Genomic DNA, 21005 nt, shown 5'->3' with positions numbered 1-21005 from the left:
CCTGCTCACACACACAGACCTTCCACAGCCAACGGGAGCTGCAAGTAGCAATATCCATGTCCCCTCCGTCTCTTCCTACTCGACACTAACATTCACTCCTGTGCGACGGAGATGCCATGGCTTCCATGGGCTTCTGCTTCTCTGTAGTCAGACACGACCAGAAAGAAGATTCCCGCCGCCACTCACCACTGCCCCCATCAATTTTCTTGAGCTAAAAAGGCTTGTTTCTAAGCATGGGATTGGGTTGGTTCCAGCCACCATCAAAGCCATCTGACACCACCACAGGCACAGCTGACACTGCTGGAAAGTGTGACAGGATAAGACCTACTGTCATCATTCACCTGGAGGGGGTGGGGGGGGAGAAGCACTGAGAGGGGAAGCATGCAGCAAACATGCCAAAGCCTGAGAGCACAGGAGAGTGGCAGAAGCACAGAGAAGCAGGGCAGAGAAGGCTGCCGGCAAACCCAGTCTAACACATCCTCCTCTTGCTCAGCTGGCATGACTCAGTGGTTGAGCATCGGCCTATGAGCCAAGAGGTCACGGTTCAATTCCTGGTCAAGGGCACATGCTCAAATTGCAGGCTCAATTCCCCGTGTGGGGCCTGCAGGAGACAGCCGATGAGTGATTCATCAATGATCAGTCTCTCTCTCTCCCTCTCCCTTCCTCTCTGAAATCAATAAACGTATCTTTAAAACATACTCCCCTTTGCTCACTGCCTGATGAGAGCGAGGCCCTGAGAGAGAGCTAGGACTTTAATTAACGTATCAGTTCTCTCTATATGAGGGAAGGTGTGTTTATAAATGTAACAGAGCATTATGTTTACATTGCCGTGTCCATTAGTATTTCAGCCAACCATATGCCATTGATGACGGTCCACCACTGAAGTCTCATTCACTGAGCAGGTGCACACCTGTGCCCCTCACAAGGGTGACTGAGGTGGGGGGGGGGGGGGAGGGCTCAGACCCTGTGTTCCAGGCTCCAAGGGGAACACACAAATACCAGGAGCTCCCAGCGCCTCAGGGCGGACGGAGTTGGCGCACCATGCTATGGAGGTCTGCAGTAAGAAGTGATTTCTCACGCAGGGAAAAAGAACAGACACAAAGGAAGGCTGGATGGAGCAGAGATGAAGCCACACCAGCTCTGACAGAAGTAGTTCTGGCCTAGGGCACAGGGAAGAGAATTCGCAAAGGGGTAAGTAGAACAATAAGGCTGATTAGGGTACTGCGATGCCTGGGTCAATCTAAGACCACTCAGTGGTAAAAGAATGATCTTTTCCATAAATGCTGTGGGACAACTGGATTTTCACACGTAAAAGAGTGAAGCTGGCTCCGACCTCACACCATACACAAAAGTATGAACTCTCAAAAGGGATGGCAGGCCAAAACCGGTTTGGCTCAGTGGATAGAGTGTCGGCCTGCGGACCGAAAGGTCCCGGGTTCGATTCTGGTCAAGCGTATGTACCTCGGTTGCGGGCACATCTCCAGTCCAGGGTGTGCAAAAGGCAGCTGATCGATGATTCTCTCTCATCAATGTTTCTAGCTCTCTATCCCTCTCTCCTCCTCTCTGTAAAAAATTAATAAAATATATTAACCCTTTGCACTCTGAACCATTCTGGACATTGGCTACCAGCTATTCGACGCTACTTTGCGGCGGAAACGTGCGTTGAATTAACTCAATTCCCCGTAATCACTAATAAACTGCAATGTCCCCCCTGAGAGGGGACATCTGAGTGATATGCTAGAATCCGATGTCCCCTGAGAGGGAACAGCGGAGTGCAAAGGGTTAAAAAACAAACAAAAACAAACAAACAAACAAAAAAGGGGATGGCAGGCCTACATGGACGAGTTAAAACCAGGAAGCCTCTGAGGAAAAAACAAAGGTGCAAGCCTCTGTGACTATGGATTGGGCAATGGTGTCTTAGGTATGACATCGAAGGACAGCCACAAAAGAATAAATAAACTGGACTCATCAAAATAAAAATTCTGTGCCTGAAACAATAGTATCAAAAATATGAAAAAGAGCATGGCTGGTGTGTCTACGTTGATTGGGGTCCATCCCATGTACCAGGAGGTCGCCGTTCAATCCCAGGTCAGGGCTGCAGGCTAGATCCCCAATAGAGTTGTCATATGATGGCACGATCCCATTGCCAGGTACTACCCGAGGACAAAAGGGATACATCCACACAAAAACATCCACATTTAAGAACATACATAAATGTTCACAGCAGCACTGTTCATAATATACAAAAGTGGAAACGACCCATATGTCATAAACTGAAGAATGGATTTTTCAAGTGTGGTATGCACATAGGAAAAAAAATTTGGCTATGAAACGGAACGAAGAAGTGACACATGCTACAACATGGATGAACCTAGAAGACACTGTTACCTGCAAAAAGCCAGTCACAAGAAACTACATGTTATATAATTCTATTTATATAAAATGCCCAGAATCGGCCAAATGTAGAAGAAGGAAGCAGATTAGTGGTTGCTGAAGGCGAGGGGGAGAGGGGGGGAGACAGGGGTTTGAGATGAGAGGTGGGTAGGAAGGAATGTGGAGTGAGTGCTAATGAGAATTTTTTTAAAGAGATAAAAATGTTCTATGATTAGATTATAATGATGGTTTCATAACCCTGTAAAAATGCTAAAAAACAGACACATTGAACTGTAAACTTTAAATGAGTTATATGTTATGTAAAATATCTCAATAAAGCTGTTTTTAAGAAATGCAATGGGATAAGTCACAATGAAAAAATTTTAATTTGAGAAAATAAAAAACTTCTGTGAGTCATAAAACACTGCAAACCTAATTAAGTGGAAAATGATGAACTGGGGGGAAAATTTTAATAACCTAGTACATGACTGATAGCCTTAAAACAAACAAGGAAGCTGTGATAATTCAGTAAGACACAGATATTGCCCCAGTAGAACAGAGGCCAACTATTACAAATATTCTCTAAAGAAAAAAGCACACATGACCAATCTTCTATAATAATAATCTATAATAATAAAAGTGTCATATGCTAATTAGACCGGACATCCTTCCGGATGACCTTCCAGACAAAAGCCGGGGCTGCGAGGGGAGCCTGGGTCCCGGGGGCCAGAGGGAAGCCGTGGCCGGCAGCCAGGGGAAGGCAGGCCTAGTGCTGCGTGAATTCCGTGCATCGGGCCTCTGGTAAGTATATAAAACTCATTCTGGACATCGGTAAGTTTTTACCCAGTAATCCCACTTTTGTAGTCTATTCCAGTGATTTTTCAGCTGGTGTGCCATTAAGAACTTTTAAAACTTGCAGTACCTGACGATGTAGTCAAGGGCACTGACCTCTTTTTACTTAGCCTGTCAAATTTAAAAAATGACAACAGCCAACACAACAATAGCCATCTGGTATGAATGAACCAAAAGAATACTTTTTTTTTGTCGGATCGGCAAAAAAATACATTTTCTGGTGTGCTGCAGAACTGCAGTAATTAGTTTATGTGTGCCATGAGACGAAAGGGGTTGAAAGCCGCTGGTCTGTTTAAAGAAAGATGCCTTTATATTAATATTCAAGAATGTTCTTTATTTAGTGGAAAACTGGGAACCTCTTACTTGTCCGGTGTTTGGGGGAATGGGCAAATACATCTCTATGGAAACAAGGCAGGAAAGACATTCAATCAAGCGTCAGTAGTTGTTTTCTGGGGTATGAAGGGAACCAAGACTTACTATATCTTTATTTTGTACATTTTTGTAATATAGTTTCCTCCTCCAATATCATTTCTAAAACTTAGAAAATAAAGAAACAAAACCTGTGTATTTCCCTAAAAAGGAATGATGAGATAATCACATTCTTCATCAGTGGTACATGTTAGAATCGCCTGGGAAGCTTTTAAGAACCTCAATGCTCAGGCCAGGCCTCATAGGCATCCAATCAGAATCTCTGAAGGTAAGACCCAGGCATCAGTATATTTTAAAACTCTGGGTTGGTTTTGAGGAACAAGCCATATTCTATATGCGTGAACCAGGACTCAGGGGCAGGGGAATAAATGGCAGGCAAAGGTCCTAGGTTCCCGATGGAGCAAACACAGGCACCCGGCTCTAGGTGTGAACACAGGACAGAATGTGTGTGTGTCCCGATCATGGCTGCACGTGGCAGTAACTCGGAGGAGGAGGCTACCCTCTAACGAGCCTCCAGGAGAAAAACAGAATGTTGTCCTGTGACCACAGCAGGCAAAACTATCCTGGCTTCAGGTCAGATCCCTGACCGGGGCCCTGACCACTCAGAGGTGAAGGCAGAGCCCAGAACAAGCTTGCTGGACTGTGTGTTCCCTGGGTTATGCTCCACCTCACAGACACACGTGTGCACAACTGTAAGCCTATGACCTCCCCACAGACATACAGCTAGAACACAAAGCCACATCATGAACAGCTCATGGGTCAACAATGGACAGACAGACAGTGCAGGCAGCATAGGAGAATGTGCTGGAGACAGAGGGGAGGACCTGGGCTTAGGCCAAGATCCGCCAAGAACTTGTACATCGGGGCAAGTTCCACTCAGATGCGCAGTCTTTGGTTCCGTATCTGCAAACAGGCCTGATGGGTGTGTGTGCGACAGAAGTCTTGCCAACACTAACTTGTCTGTGATCCTCCATGACCCTCACCACAAAGCACAGACCTGGGGGCGGGAGGGGGGAGGCAGCTAAAAGTGGAAGCCAGCTGAGAGTTGTTCTGACCTTGAACTTGACCTGACTCAGCTGTGATAATTCCCCTGACAGTATCGTGGAGAGAAAGAAAATGGAAATCATGGGAGAGGTGTAGACAGAAGTTCAAACAAGGAAGGTTCCAGAATGACTTCCTCAGCCTCCTCGTCCTAATTCTCGGGAGTTCACAACTCGGCGGGACAAAGCACCCACCAGCGCCATCCACTTAACACCGTTCCCGGAAGAGGCTCCCTCCAAAGGAGCCGCTCCGAGAATGCCAGAGGGCACGGAAATCAATGCGGCTTTTCTGGAAAGTGGCTGGACAGTGTGCATCAAGAACCTTTAAATATGCAGCCCACTTAGTTCAGCGATTCCACTTCTGGGAACCGCCACGGTTGAGATACCAGCTGTGTATTAAAAATGACTGAGATGACTGGACAAAAATATTCACATCGGGAGTTCTGCAGACTGGCTGCACAGCTCTGCGAATGTACTTAACACTAAGACCTGCACATTAAAATCCGTTAGAAATCAGGAATGGGAAATGGAAACAATGGGCATTAAATATCAAGTTATTCGAGCACACTGGAAACCACTCATGATATACTATTAAATGAAAAAAGGCAGAGCACGTGTGGTCTCCGGTTTAGGTGGAGTAGATTAAAAAATAAAAAACAACTAGAAAAATCAAAACGCTTAGAGTAGTTCTGCCTCTGTGCCGGGACCTCCCGTTTCCTACAAGAAACACTCAGGCGGTGAGGGAGGGCAGGGCCTGGCAGACATGAACTCATGGTCCAAGAATCAAAGGGCAGAATGACTTCCCCCTTTACAGCCTGTCCCTGTGAGGTTTGTTTCCCTTAAAGAAACAGACAGCCAGAGTCTGTCTGTTTCCAAACTGCTGCATCAGCTCTGTCAACAGAGACAGACCCGGACCTGGAAGCAGCAAAGGTGCAAACTGGGCAGGACCCAGTCCCCCCCATACCGGCGAGGATGAGAAAAGCAGCATCGCCTGCTTGTCACCATCTGCTGTCCTAGCCATCGCGGTATCTGAAAAGGCCGCTTCTCCTTCATGCACCATCCAATACCTTTGGATTGCCTCCTAATGGGCCTGAAGCGACCTGGGAAATGTAATCCAAATAGAAAGTAACTAATGACGTTACTAATAAACAAACCACAGGAAACGGGCTTTGCTCTTCTCTGGAAAACAAAAGGATACATTACAAACATTAATGAGTTCTTAAACCAGAAAGGCCTGCACTAGCCACAGAATTACTTTAATGGACACTGGTCCTTGTTTTCATGACCAGAAAATGTATTTTTCCATTTAGGTGAAAACAACAAAACAACAAATTTGAAATACTCAGAAAACTGCATCTTTCAACTAGCAGTAAAATATATCTAAACGAATGGAGCAAGATAGAAGGAGAAGAAGTAAAAATAATAATTAGGAATCTAAGTGGAACGTAAGAAACTCAGTCACGGAAAATGCAGGGTCACAGTACTGCAAGGCTAATGACACCGTGTCTGGCCCAGAGTTCCCATGGAGCTAACCACCACCTGCACCCGTACACAAACTTTCATTAATGCAGGCTGTGTGAGTGCCTATTAGAGGTTTATAGAATTTGACCTTTGCTAGAATAAATAGTTTTGTCCTTGACAGTTGCTTGATTAACATCAATTAGTGAAGAGTTTCTATCCAAACAAGTAAAACAGGTTTGGTGGTGGTGGTGGCTGCAGCAGTGGTAGTGGTGTGTGGGGTGTGTGTGTGTGTGTGTGTGTGTGTGGTGTGTGTGTGTGTGTGTGTGTGTGTGTGTGTTTAAGCACCTTCTTAAAAGAGAAAGGGGTTTTGTCTTAAAAATAAGAACCACAGTCATCAAGGTAGTTTCAGAGCTGGATCGGAAAGATGACAGGATCCCGCTCCGGTGGGGGAAGCCCCAGGGGAGGGCACCACCCGAGAGGCGCTGCACACCCAGCACGCCGTGATTCCTGTACGGTTAGCAACAACAGAGCTGCCTCTTTAAATAGACGGCCATTTTTACATCCAGTGCACGTTCACAACCATATGCCAGCTATTTTTATAGGCAGGTAGAACATCAGGGCTCTGGACAGTTTTCCAACAATATGGCTCAGACAGAAATCTGTGTGTAAGATGCCGTGGGGAAAACGCAGTTTATTTCTCTGATGGAGTCTGAGTCACTGCCATGGTTACGCAAGCTTCCCTGCCCTTACCTTTCCTTTCCGAATTAAAATGATGAAGAAAACAAAGCTGAGGTACCACGGGGCGACACAGACCTGGGCAGGACACAAGCACGGTTCCGCTGGAGGAGGACCTGCTGAGTGTGTTAATTAGCATTGGGGCCCACAGTGTCTAATATGGAGAATCTTTTCTTCACTCCACGAAAAGGCTGGATGTTGCAGCACTAATTCCTTCTATTCATAAGGCCTTGCAAAGATTTTAGCAGAAGTAAACGCTGTCCCTATGGAGAAAAACAAACTCTTGGATATTTTCTCAAAACCAAGGACATGTAATGTGGTCAGGACACAGGACCAAGACCTTGTCAGGGCCTTCCCTGCAGGTAAGCCTGTAGCCTGCTGGAGGGCCACACTTCCCAGGCTCACCAAGCTACTCACTGCTGCCTATTTAGTCCCACTAAAGTACCAAATAAACTGTAACTGTGTGAGGTGATGGATGCATTATCGAACCTTACTGTAATCATTTTCCAATACATGCAGATATAAAGTTGTATGGATATGTGTCAAGTTGTATCTCAATAAAGCTGGGGGGGGAAAAAACCCACCCAAAATACAGTTAAAAAGAAGATTTAAGCCTGGCCAGTGTGGCTCAGTGATGGCGTACCGCCCATGAACCAGGAGGTCACAGTTCGATTCCCAGTCAGGGCACATACCAGGATTGCAGGTTTAATCTCCGGGGGGGGTGGGGGGGGGGAGCGTGCAGGAGGGAGTCGATCTATCCCTCTCCCTTCCTCGCTCTAAAATCAATAAAAATATATTTAAAAAGAAGATTTAAGTCCTACTAAAACCAAGAGTGAATTTGTTATTAATAATGAAATTATGCCTGAAATGCAGTATTCCCTGTCTCTCAAGTGTGTGTTTGTCCCAAGACTCAAACATCAAGTCATCAACAGTAGCACAGACCACAGGGGAGACACTGTCCCAACAGTCAACTCTCTGCACTCGGCATTAACCTCCACTGAGTTCCCTGGAGAGTCCAGGTGGGCTCAAATCCCATCCTGTCCGGTCCTTAACCATCAGCTGCGGAAAGTGCATAAACACACTTCTGCAAGTGCAAAGGACAAGTGACGTGGCTGATAAAAGGGAAAGGAAAACACTGTGCAGGGTTTATAGAAAGGCGGTGTGGAAACTGTGATTCAAAAGAAGAAATCTGCCAGAGATATGGCGGTTGGGGGAGGACAAAGAGAAGGAAGAAAAGACATTCCAGGAATTTCCCCAAATACTGATAAACCGGTCAAATTCCTTGGCACAGGAAGTCGCTTCATACCAAAAAGGTCTCCCAGTTCCAGCATGTAAACAATGTTGTCCAAAATAAGAAAAGTTCTAGAATCATCAAATCTTTTGGACACTCACCAACTCATAGTGCCATTCCTAATGGCCAAAGCCTGAAAAGTTGCCTTCGTAATTTTACCTCCCCACCAGCTGCAAATGGCCACAAAATGATTCTGAAATAATGCATGTGATATCAAGAAACACAAGTATTTAGGAAAACAGGATAAGAAAAAAATTTACAGTCCGGGGCACATTTTAAACGAACTCCAAACACAATGTGTTTGGAGTTCGTATAAAATGTGCCCTGGGCTGTAAAAATTGTTTTGTTTTGTTTTGTTTTTTTGGTTTCCTGTGCTGGCCCCATAATCAGGAAGGCCCAAACCCTCCCACCCTCAGCAAACAAGTACTCAGCAAGCCTTGAAGAAGGTCAAAGGACTTTTAGAACCCCAGGTATCAGCACTTTGAAAAGGCTGTCCTCACAGCTGATTCATAACCTCCCCAAGCCAAGTAACGATGGGTTTGTATTGGCAATGTTAATTATAAAAAGTTGGTAAGCGTGAGGAAAGAGAAAAACACTTTAACCAAATAATCCATCCACCGCTTCCCTGACACTTCACAAGTCTTACAAGTCTGAATTTTCACAAACAATTAAATTTTATAGCTGTTCAAGTGCCAGATGATGTAATCAAAGAAAACACATCGGTATATGACAGTAATAGCGGTTATCAGATTACACTTGCCCAAATCCCAAGCCTTGAAATGCACCAGTGTGTTTAGATGAAAGTGTTCCCTAATTCGTGAGCAAGAAAACAACAAAACTGATGGTTAACGTTAATATTGATAACAAGATCTGGAATCTTTATAAAAGGTCTAGCCTGGGTCATCAATATACTTTATATACAAGTTGAACTAAGAAAATGAATCCGTTCATAATTCTTAAGATTTCTTTTTTTCCAGAAGTCATTGTACAGAGGAAAAACCTGCTCCCAGATTTCTTGTATAGGCACTAGTTTTGCTTCATTTCAATGCGTGTATTGAGTATGTAACCAAGACCCGGGTCTGGGCACTGTTCTGTTGCTTGCTTACCTGGGGATTTTTTGTTGGATCTTGATTGCGCCGAGTGAGACTGTCGCGGCAGCAGAGGTGATGACAGCAGGGACATGGAGACGCCCTTGGCCAAGCTCACCCTGTAGGTGTCCTCAGCCATGGGAAGGCTGCTCACAGAGAAGTCGCCACCGTGGCCAGAGGGCAGGACGGGAGGGGAAGACTCTGGACCAAAGTCACCTCCTGGGGTGGAGAAAGGAAACCTTAGGTTAGACCAGCCATCACAGGTGGAAACAAATTTAATTCCTAAGCACTGCATTCTTAGAATGTCATTCCCATATAGCATATGGGTGGGCACTGAATGTTTTCAACAACTACCCCCTCCCCGCCTCTGCCACTCTTAAGGACTTTTTAACATTGTGAGAGCAACTTCAAGTCTCACCACTCAAGCATCAATAAGCTGCCCCACACCCTTTTCTGCACCATACCATCTGGTCTGATTTCATTGGTAACAATGGGTGCAGAAAGCCACTGATCTGAGATTAGATCAAGTATGAATGACCCACAAGAAGATTTGATTTCAGCCTAAAGAAAGATAGGTATCAATAGAATAGATTCAAACAACAAGATCCATTCCATAATTCTCTGGCCTCCTACCAGTTCTCTCAAAAAAAAAAAAAAAAAAAACCCACAAAAAACAAACACAAAAACAACCCTCCAAGGCAGAGTCTAGCCCACTTCAACATTCCTCCCCAGTTCTCTCCTCTTACCCACATCACACACCCCATGGTTCAGGGTGGACCCTCCTATAACTCAACCAGCCCAAACCCTTAGTCTTGAGACTGGAAACTGGCTCAATTAAAACAGGTTCTCCTCGGCATTTAGTCCCTAAATGAATTTAAGGACAAACAAGCTTACTGTTATGAAACTAAACATTCTGGAGTAAGCAGATCCAAAGAAAAAATACAGAGGGTGCAATTACAATGAAGGGACCATATACGTAACTTGGAAGACAATAAATAGGCTAGGACCAGCCTCACCAGAAAGAAACTCTCCCCACCCCCCCCCACCCCCCCAATCCAGACCTCAAGTCCTCAGACACAGAGGCTTCTCCTATTGTTCCTCTGGACCATCAACTCCTCCCTGTCCCCCGTTGAGAAGCAACTGGGGAAGTGCAGGCAGAGGAGGCGGCAAATCATTATCCTGATGATTAAAAACATCTTCAAGCTTTCAATAATATACGGAGACCTGGAAAGCGTTAGACAGTTTTCCACAAGCAAACGAGGCTGACCAATGCTATTCAAGTGGCTCTCATGACCAGTCCCTGCCAGCTCCTGGGTCTCATCTTTGGAATGCAAACAGGGGCTGTGCCTGCAAGAATGGCGCCTGGTCACCTGATTCCTGGATGTTTAGCAAGAAACTCCAGGAGACAGGGGAGAACTTGGAAAGCACTAAGGCCACAGCCCACAACCCCAGGGGGTTTACACACAAAGGATGTGGGGTGGGGGGTGGGGCCCTGAAGAGGGGGCACTGGATGTCCATGTGGTCAGAAGAGAACCACCCTGCCCTGTGGCTGCCCTTATGCCCCTATACCACCGTCACGGCAGTCAGTGGCTGTGGGGTGCCTGACAGGAGCAGGCGTGGTGACAGGCACTGTCTTTCCCACTCATACACGAACATTTCTGACCTATAAAATACAATAAGAGCTCAGTAGCTCAGCAGCTGAGCGTCAACCTGGAGGTCACAGTTCCTTTCCCAGTCAGGGCCCATGCCTGGGCTGTGGGCTTGATCCCCAGTGGCGGGCGGTGGGGGGCGGGGGTGTGTGCAGGAGGCAGCCCATCAACGATTCTCTCTCATCGATGTTTCTCTCTCTCTCCCTTCCTCTATGAAATTAAAAAAAAAATTTTTTTTTAAACAGCCCAGATTTCAACTCCCTGAATTTGAAAGGGGACACCAAATTAGGGAGAAATGTACCTACTGTGAGAATACCAGAAATCAAAAGTAAAGCTCTCTACTGAGACAGGGTTTATTTTCTTAAATACTTAGTATCCTCTCTAAGGGGATGCAAGAGAAATTGGAGATTCACGGCTAAGAGAGAACTGGAGTTTCCTAATTAGAAAAACTGCTCCAAAATTTTGTTTATATCAAGCAACACAAATATTTTTGTTAACTGCACGTCTGGTGGGAGTTCCCAAGGCCCACTGCAGCCGCCCCCCTTCGGCCTTCGCACAGCTGCTCTCCAGCACTTTGGGTCCGTGGGGTGGGCAGTAACACGTAGCTTAGAGATGGCGTCTGGAAGGAAGGGCTTCCGTTTCACGTTCAGTTTGACATCACACTATAAGATCAGTCCCAAATACGTGTTCGGTTGGCCTGTTTTGCAGGCCATCCCTAGCTTCTAGCTTCCTTTTATAAGAAAGGGAGAGGCGTTTTGTGCGTGAGCGAACAGGTGGCACCAAGCACGCGGGTTGATCCAGTGGCTGAGACGCTGAAGACAGAAGCTGCGGAGCCTGGTGCTTTCACTGCACGAGGGCAAAGGGGTTAGGGTCAAAGCCCGTCTGGCAAGCGCATCACCAGGCAGCGGCCCCCGCCAGGGCAGATGGCAAGACTCTCTTCGGGGGCATCCGTGTGAACCACACAATACGGTCTGGGCCACAGAAGCCAGGATTTCTCCGCTGACTGCACATTCCTCGGCAGAAGCTTATTAAAGAGGGTTAGGAGGAATTAAAAACATTTCGCCGCCACGACCAGCAGGGGCTGGCACATTTCTGTGAGTCTGGAACCGGCGTTTTTGTTGTACCCTGTTTCCCCGAAAATAAGACAGTGTCTTATATTAATTTTTGCTCCCAAAGATGCGCTAGGTCTTACTTTCAGGGGATGTCTTATTTTTCCATGAAGAAGAATACGGTACACATTTATTGTTAAATGAAAATAAAGGAGCCGGGACCGCTTTGGCTCAAGTGGATAGAGCATCGGCCTGGGGACTGAAAGGTCCTGGGTTCGATTCCGGTCAAGGGCATATACCTTGGTTGCGGGCGCATCCCCAGTAGGGGGGTGTGCAAGAGGCAGCTGATCGATGATTCTCTCTCATCGATGTTTCTAACTCTCTATCCCTCTCTCTTCCTCTCTGTGAAAAATCAATAAAATATATTTTTTAAAAAAAAGAAAAAAGGAAATTTATTACCTGTATACGGTACGGTGGTATGGTAGTTGTCAACACAAACCAGACCAACTGTGAATCCTACAGTATCAAGAATTGACTCATTTATTCAATGACAATCATGTCATCATCTTCTGGAGCATCATCATAACAATCCAATTCCTGAATTTCCTGGTGAATTTCTTGTGACTCCATTTCTTTCAGAATCAGTGGACCAAATCTCTCATGTTTAGCCTAGGGGGGCCTTATTTTCGGGGGACGCCCTATATTTCACTCAGAAGGAAACCTGTAAGTAGGTCTTATTTCCGGGGAAAGACGGTAGCTGGGACGTGTGTCGTTCCCTCCTCGGTGAGGGGATGGGAGGCACGCTTCACGTTGCAGCCGCAGGAAGGCCCAGCCAGGTGGGACGGCGCATCCTCTCCCGCGGGTGAAAACCAGTGTCCACCACAAAGGATGCGCCAGGCCCCCTCCCGTTCCCCCGCAGGTGTTTCCCGTGGAACACTGACACCCTCAGCCCGAGGTGCTGGTATCCCAGAGAGCACGGGTCCAGCCATTGTTTCACAGGCAGGAAGCTGGAGCACGGGGCCTAACCATGAGGAGGAGGTTAGGGCTTCCCCGCAACGCCTCCCCAGCCAGCCAGCTCAGGCTGGGCCGTGCTCGCTACTCTACACGATGAAGAACGTTACTTTGGGGGGTGGGGGTGGAAGTGAGGGGAATTCTCCCAAACAGACATGCTTTTAAATGAGTTAAATCTATAATGCAGGGGTGGGGAACCGTTTTTCTGCCAAGGGCCATCTGGATATTATAACATCATCCGTGGGCCATTCAAAATTATCAACTTAAAAGCTAGCCTGCTATACCTGGTCAAACATTTAATTAACTCACCCCTAAGGCCTTGGCAGGGCCACATGGTTTTGAGGGCCTGCAGGCCAGACATTCCCAACCCCTGCTATAAGAGGTCGGTACGTTTTTGCTATACAGGTCACATACAGTCTGTCATCTACACACACACACGCACACACACACACACACACACACAAACAAACACACCTTTTCTTATTTTAAAATCATCAAGATTCTCCGATTTCCAAAAATAAAAGACTAGAAAGGGCACAGGGCATAAGGTTCTTTCTATTTGTGATAAAATGTAAGTAAACACTCAAAAACATACACACAAAAGACCTGCAAAACCCAAGTCACAGTTTGCAGAGATAATGGCACTATCAAAGGGGGGGGAAAGCCATCCAATTAGGTGTTTTAAATTGGCAAAAATGGCTTTTGATAATGGTTCGTTTTATTTCTTCCCCCCCTCCCCACTTTTACAGACTGTGAAAAGGGATTTAAATGCACAATGAGAAGGAATAGGAACCCGGGAGATAATGCATGCTCGAAGGCGGCTACGCAGAACGCCACGTCCAGCCCCACAGATTAAAGCGCACGGAGTGCGGGATTAGGGAAGGCTTTAAAGAACGAGGGCAACGGAGCCGGAGAGATGAAAGCAGCAGCCCATTTCAGAAGGACCCGAGAAAGGCAAGGGTGAGCTCAGACCTTCAGGTAAATAGGTCTGCAGATGCAGGAAATAAGGTTTCCATTTATTGTGCTGCTGAGTGGCTAGGTGGAGGAGGGGGGAGGCAGGCTCTGAATAGAAAGAGAAAAGATGCTCTGTGTCGCCAGAAACCGGGGCTCGGCGATACACGGAACTGGGGCACTAAACGTGTGAGGCATCTTTTATGCCGACCCTGCCCCGGGGAACCCGCTAATGTTTCTCGAACATATTTTCCAGTGTAAGGTTTTATAACCACATCACACACATATATTTACAGAAACCTAGAAAACTGGAAAAGATTTCCTCCCACAGGATCCAACATCATTTCCAGAGACTTCGGAAGGCACTCCCTGAGACAGAAAGCACTTTAAACCATTTTTACATCTTACAGGGTCTCCCCGCGTATCCCGCCAGACGGACGGTTCATGCGCATTTTCAAAGAAAAAGAAAGATTAATGTTTCTGAGAAAGCAATTTTCCAAAATATTATCCACACCGTTGTGACTAATTCCCAAACAATACTGCTAAAAGGCAACAGAGCAGCCAACCCCCAGGATACAGAAAAACCTGGTCCAGGGGACAAGGTTAGCCTTTTTTCTCCAAAACTTGGACCAAATGGGTTCTAAACGGAAATCTGTGCATACTATCTTCACCGTTTATTCTTAATACTCAGTGGTACCGAACCGAATGCTCTTTTATATGCTGAAACAGAGGAGGAGGAAACAGACTGGCTTTTCTTTCCTCTGATTGCTGAAGTTTTCCCCTGAAGGCGTGTCATCATTGAGAGTTGCCTAGTTTTAAGAATATAGGAACGCAGAAAAAAAAAAAAAAACCACTCCGAAGCCCCGGAAGGGTACCCTTCCTTAAAAAATAATAAATATACTTTCTTTAGACCTACTATGTGTTGAGACAGACTCTTCCTATCTATGCTTTCCTATCCTCCCAACCACCCCATGCAGTAGGTGCTAACACCTATGCCCCTCCTCCAGTCGGGAAACTGAGGCCCAGAAAGCATCCAGTACCTTGCCCGAGGACCCTGGCACATGGCAGCGTCGAACCTGAACCCAGGCTGTCCCATCCGGAGTCCATCCTCTCTCCCGGTAACGCTGCCCTGCGCGAAGGCTACCGACACAGGCCGCTCCCCGTGACGTCGTTCGTGTATTTAATAGGGAAAACCAAAAATAGTGTATGTAGGTCTGCGTGCAGTACTAGGCCACGGAGGGAAGACGCTGTTCCCTCCTCTGTTCTCACTCCCCGTGCCGGCTGGCTAATTAGCCCCACGGCGCTCCCGAGCTCCCTACGCAGGGGGCGCCCGGCCCTCCACCGTTCATCTCCTTCCAGTCGCACCTTAAGCCGTTACCACACACGCCAAGTGGATCCCAGAGAGATGGTTAGTCACCGAGCACCCCGGAGAGTTTCTCCCCGTTTCACTGTGTACTGTAATTCATTAATTCTTGCTGACTTCGGGGGCCTGCCGCCTCTGCCAGGGTGAAGGCAGCGAATGCCACTCCCGACGCACAGAGCAAAGCATCCTGCCAACTCTGCCTGGCCCGGGCGAAGGAAGCAGTGAGGCAGCCACCTGCAGGAGGAATTCACTCCTCTGCATACCCGGGTCCTGTGGGACCCACCACACTCAGATTCTGAGACCCGCCGGGCCTGCTGCTCCCCGACAGGAGGAGCTCCCTGAGGGCACAGAAGGAAGCCCGAGCCCTTCCAGGAGGCTGCCCCCCCCCCATGACGGGTCTGGGGTACGGCTCAGGCCTGGTCCTCGAAGCCCCCCCCCCCGGGGGGATGCTCACAGGCAGTGGGGGTGGACAACCATGTTCTCAAGAAGGTGGTCAGAAAGAGGTGTGTTCCGATCGCAAGACAAAGAGGTGGGGGAGGTGCCCGAGGATACAGAGAAAGGTCCAACATTTTCATGATGTGAGAAAAGATTATAAATATGGAAAATAAAAGGTATTTCTGAGAGGAAATAAGGATGTAAGTTAATTTTTAAAACTCAAAGAAAAGAAAAACAATCTTTTTTTGAATTGGGTTTTGCAGATGGAAAAGGACCCACCATGCTCTAGGCTGTTTCCCTAAAGGGAGACCCACACCTGGACTCACCCTGGCAGAACCTGAGGGAGCAAAGAGCACGAGCCAACCATGTAAAACCGAACCAAGTTTTCTATTAACTGCCATACCAACTGAAAAACGTTCTCAGTTACTCAAAGGCTCAGAAAAATGCACGCTCTATTTAATCCTTCTTGAGAAAAATGTTTCCTAAGAATCTCATTTAATTACTCAACAGTGGGGACGTTATGATTTTAAGAAGCAGCAGTAAACTATAACCCAAGCCCAGCCTTCAAATGCTTCCCTTCTGCCTCCACTCCCTCCTCGTGCAGGAAGAGTGTTTTCCGAACAATTTCCTTCACTCCATAGTGCAGAAAGGGCCTCTTACTTTATCTGGTAGCCTCTTCAAACAATAGTGCCAGTGCCAGAACTTGCTAACAATGGCTAACGTTTCTCACATGACTGTGACACTGAGCAGAGAAATCTCTCTTCACCACCCCCTTCCCCCAGCCAAGCAGAGGAATGCACCCCAGGGGCCGTTTCCATTGCCGAGGAGCTGAAATTACAAAAAGAAAAGTCTGAGTTTACCATAGGGTTAACATAAACCTTGAAAGCCAGTATACAGTTTCATATAGGCCAGTGGTCAGCAAACTGCGGCTCACGAGCCACATGTGGCTCTTTGGCTCCTTGAACATGGCTCTTCCACAAAATACCATGGCCTGGGCAAGTCTATTTTGAAGAAGTGGCATTAGTTTTAAAATGTTGGCTCTCAAAAGATATTTCAATCACGTTGTACTGTTGATATTTGGCTCTGTTGACTAATGATTTTGCCGATCACTGGTATAGGCCTTATGAAGACAACGTGAAAATAACACGCACCACAAAAACCAAAAAGGAATATCGATAAAATGTAGGTGGTGGTGATTGTTAAGAGGGTGGAAAAGTATCAATGTTTTTTCTCCTCCCCTTTTCTTTTACATTTTAAGGTTGAACTATGTTCTGACATTTTAAAAAAATATATTTTATTGATTTTTTTACAGAGAGGGAGAGAGAGAAACATCGATGAGAGAGAAACATCGATCAGCTGCCTCCTGCACACGCACCACTGGGGATGTGCCCAAAACCAAGGTACATGACCTTGACCAGAATCGAACCCGGGACCCTTCAGTCCACAGGCAGACACTCTATCCACTGAGCCAAACCAGTTTCGGCTGTTGTGACATTTTTATAATGAGAATGTTTTATAAAACACTGTATTTTCCATTAAACATTTATTTGAAACATAAATTTCCTTTTAACTCAGAGGTTTTGCAACTAACACCCCTTCTACCCATTCCCCACCCCCACCTGTCTATCAAGGTCCTGCTCCGAGTCTCTTCCCGGGAAGGAGGGCTCACTTTTTCGAAGCCAAGCACCTCTGACTATGCCTCCTGGTTTTACTCTTGTCTACCCGGCTCAGACGTGCCCTGGTCCAGCTAGCCCGCCTGGCCATAGCCATCTCTCCCCCAGTCTCATGGATGTCAGATGTCTGTCATTGATTGCTCTCATGGTGAAGTTCTGGACTCGCTTCCTCCTACAGCACCATGTGGTCCAAGACCAGGGTCCGGACTGTATGAACTTCCAAGTCATTAAAAGGAACCTTGCTGACCTGGTTCTGTCTCCACTGACTTCTCTGCTTTTCACTTCCAGGCTCCAACCAATAAATCCTTCTCTTAACATTAAACTTTTCCCACCCGAATATACCCTTTTAATTTAGGACATAGAAAACTCTCCTTTTTCCATATAATTTTCTGAGGGTGAGGGGAGAAGAGTGACATGAGGAATGATGAGGATGGGCCCCCATGCTGCACAGCTCGCCTGTATGTTGAGTGGTACCCAAGGCCGGATGAGGCGGGGCACAGGGGACTGGGCACCACATCTTGTGGCTGTGGGCACTGCCATCTCTGAGGGCGTGGCAGTCAATTAGCAATATTCCCTCTTTATTAGATAGGATGCTCATTGAATGTGTCTGCCTGAATGATAAGAATGGTTAAGCTGGCAGTATTAAGACTTTACTTAGTGCCCAGGTTGGTGTGGATCCGTGGCTGAGCATCGACCTATGAACTAGGAGGTCACAGTTTGATTCCCAGACATGGCTCATACCCAGGTTGTGGGTTTGATCCCCAGTGGGAAGGCAGCTGATGAATGATTCTCTCTCATCACCGATGTGGCTATCTTTCTGTCTCTCTCCCTTCCTGTCTTTCTGTCCTTCCGTCCTCTCTGAAATCAATGAAAATATGTATTTTTTAAAAGGACTTTACTCTTTGACCAGACACCTTGCTAAGTACTTTATATACATTAGTTTATTCATGCATCCTACCCCATTTAAAGTAAATGCTGTCATTGCCCTCTTGTTACAGATGAGGATACCATGGCTGAGAAAGGCTAAGTTGTCTGTAAGAGAAGAATCCAGGTTTGAACCCAGGCCGTCAGAATTTCTAATCATGGAATCACATTAGTCTGCCTCCCCACACCATGTGATTCCTTAACCAAGATGTACACCAAGCACGGAGTCCTGTTTTGGTGCTTAAGAAATTTTGACTGTCATCTACAGATCATTTAGCAAGTCATGTTTCTCTGAGTGATACTCATCAGGAACATTCTGTCATATTGGACACGCAGGCATTTTGGGGGTGAAAAATAAGTGGAGGGAAATGGCTTTCAGAACAATACTGTAAACCAGCACACCACCCCCTCACTAACGAATCCACACACTGGCAGTCCCGTCAGCAAAGCTGGCTGCCAACAGGCCTCCTTACAAGAGAAAGAGAGAAGAAAAGGGAACTGCTGCCATTTAGTGTATTTCAACTCCTTACAAGGAAAATGGGATCCATAAACATTTGGGGGGAAAACGCCTCAAAGTTTCTAGGCAGTGTTTAAAGTTTCTTCCCCACAAAAAAACACATAAAAAATGCAATACAACCAATTCTAAAAAGCAGCAGCCTCAATCCATTGTGTGCATGTGGCTGTTGCACAAGATCCTTCTCAGGCCTGCACTGCGGAGGCAGGGAGTGGGGAGAGAATGAGATGACTACACTTTCTGCCTCTGTCATTTTATTTGCTGTTATTCCTCCTCCAGCATCACCACCACAAATAAAGACAAAAATAAAAATAAAAATAAACCACTGCTCAGTTGCTGAAACAGCAGCCTCAATGACATGCCGGGTTAAGATATCTTAGCAACAATGTCAATATTGTCTCACCACAGCTGACCGTATTAACATTCCACTCCAATTGTGATTTCTCAAATATAACGCGGAATGCAAGCTACTCGCTTCATTCATTCTCTGAATTTCACTCTGGGAAGATCGCCCTCCAACATTTTCCATGCAGTTGCATGGAAAGTGAACATCAGAATGGTATTCAATAGCTTATTAGTTTCCGTGTGTCTAGCTTGTGAGTGTGACAATAAGCCAATGTGGATGAGGAACCGGCACAAACACCAGAACCGGATAAAAGACTGATAATTGACTTTGATCAAATAGCGCTCCTTGTTATTGCGGTAATGGAATCCCTTCACTTGTCTGCTTGGACATCTATATTTAAATGAATCTTTCCAGGCTGCCAAGAACAGAGTTGACTAGGCAAAGGGGGAGCTCTTTCCCCTGAGTGTCCTCAAAGTCACACATCCACACCCCTCTGCCATGGCTGGACGGGGCTGGCCCTGCATGCACCCAGGAACGAAGAGCACGCCAGAGGCTCCCAAAACTGGCGACTCGTTCAAAAACCATTTTAAACAAAACAGAAGCGTGGGCCCCCCTGCTGGTGAGTGAGTCAGGAGGCCTGATGGGAGTTTGAGTCACAGTAGCTGCAGTGAGCCGGCCAGGTTTCAGAATCGACAGACAACTACTAGAGCCAGTGCTCGCAAAGCCGAGGCAAAGAACACAACACCTGTCATGCACACACACTCGGTGCAGAACTCTGCTAAGGAGTGCTGCACTCAGGGCTCACATTCCTCCCCTTTACCACCCCCTTCGCTCCTCCCCTTCCCCCCAGTAAACACGTGCCCTCCTGGATTGTTTACAGCAACTGTCCCTCAGCACTCCCTGCCGCCTCTGGGCCATCTGCAGCCGCTGAAGTGGCCAGGGTCACGTGTGCCACACAGACAGGGAAACAAATGAAATAAAGTTAAGACGCCACCAATTACTAACGCCTGGGAAGGAGAGCCAAGGGGTGGAAAAGCAAAGAAGCCGAAATGGTACAGAAATTACCATAAATTATAATAGTAGCCAACATTTATAAAACGTTTGCTATAACCCAGGCACTGTTCTAAGTACTTTGTATCTCACTGAATCCTCAAGACAACCAACAATCCTAGGAAGTCGATGCTGCCGGCATCCCCATTTTACAGATGCAAAAACTGAAACAGTGAGACGAAGCAACCTGACCTAGGACTTGAACCTAAGCAACCTGGCTGCTGTACTGTTCTGCACACAGGCTTTGGAGACAGAGAGACAGACGGTTCAAATCCTGGCTCTGCCACTTGGTAACTGTGCAGTCTTAAGCTAGTTCTTTAACCTCTATTGATAAGCTATTGATTGTGTGGGGTAATGGTTCATAAGTATTTAACATGGTACCTGATGCACAGAAAACACTCCAAGAGCAACTTTTACTAGCACTGCCATATTTTCTCCCAGGGGACCCACTTCCTAGTGAATCCAACTTTTGACTATCGAAAAACTCCCAAAAGAAATTTAAATATTTGTATATTTTATTCCCTTGATTAATGGGCCTTTCCAAAAACCAAGGATACCATGTGTAAAGGCAGAACAAATTCCCTATGTTATCAACGTTATCATGCCTAAAGTTTAAAAAAAACAAAAACCTTCATTTCATTTGACCTATATGATTACTAATTTACACAGAGATTACCACCTTCATTTTATAAGGCAAGAAAACTGAAGTCCAGAAAAATGAAATGACTTTTTAAAGAGAACTAGTGGGTATGCTCAAACTGGCCTCTTACT

General features: G+C 46.4%; 1 protein-coding gene across 10 annotated transcripts in view; it reads right to left on the bottom strand.

The window, feature by feature from the left end:
• TANC1 (tetratricopeptide repeat, ankyrin repeat and coiled-coil containing 1) overlaps positions 1 to 21005 on the bottom strand; it is a 232722-nt gene that overhangs the window by 119840 nt on the left and 91877 nt on the right. For all 10 annotated transcript variants that reach the window (XM_084891445.1, XM_084891443.1, XM_084891450.1 and 7 more), the window contains one exon: positions 9288 to 9488. In XM_084891445.1, coding sequence (XP_084747571.1) covers positions 9288 to 9488 — 201 coding nt within the window. The remainder of the gene's footprint in view (positions 1 to 9287; positions 9489 to 21005) is intronic.

The sequence above is a fragment of the Pipistrellus hanaki genome, assembly GCF_964339955.1.
Source record: "Pipistrellus hanaki genome assembly, chromosome: 8".
Classification (NCBI taxonomy): domain Eukaryota; kingdom Metazoa; phylum Chordata; class Mammalia; order Chiroptera; family Vespertilionidae; genus Pipistrellus; species Pipistrellus hanaki.
Note: the sequence above shows the minus strand (reverse complement) of the source record. Positions and strands in the feature narration are given on the sequence as shown.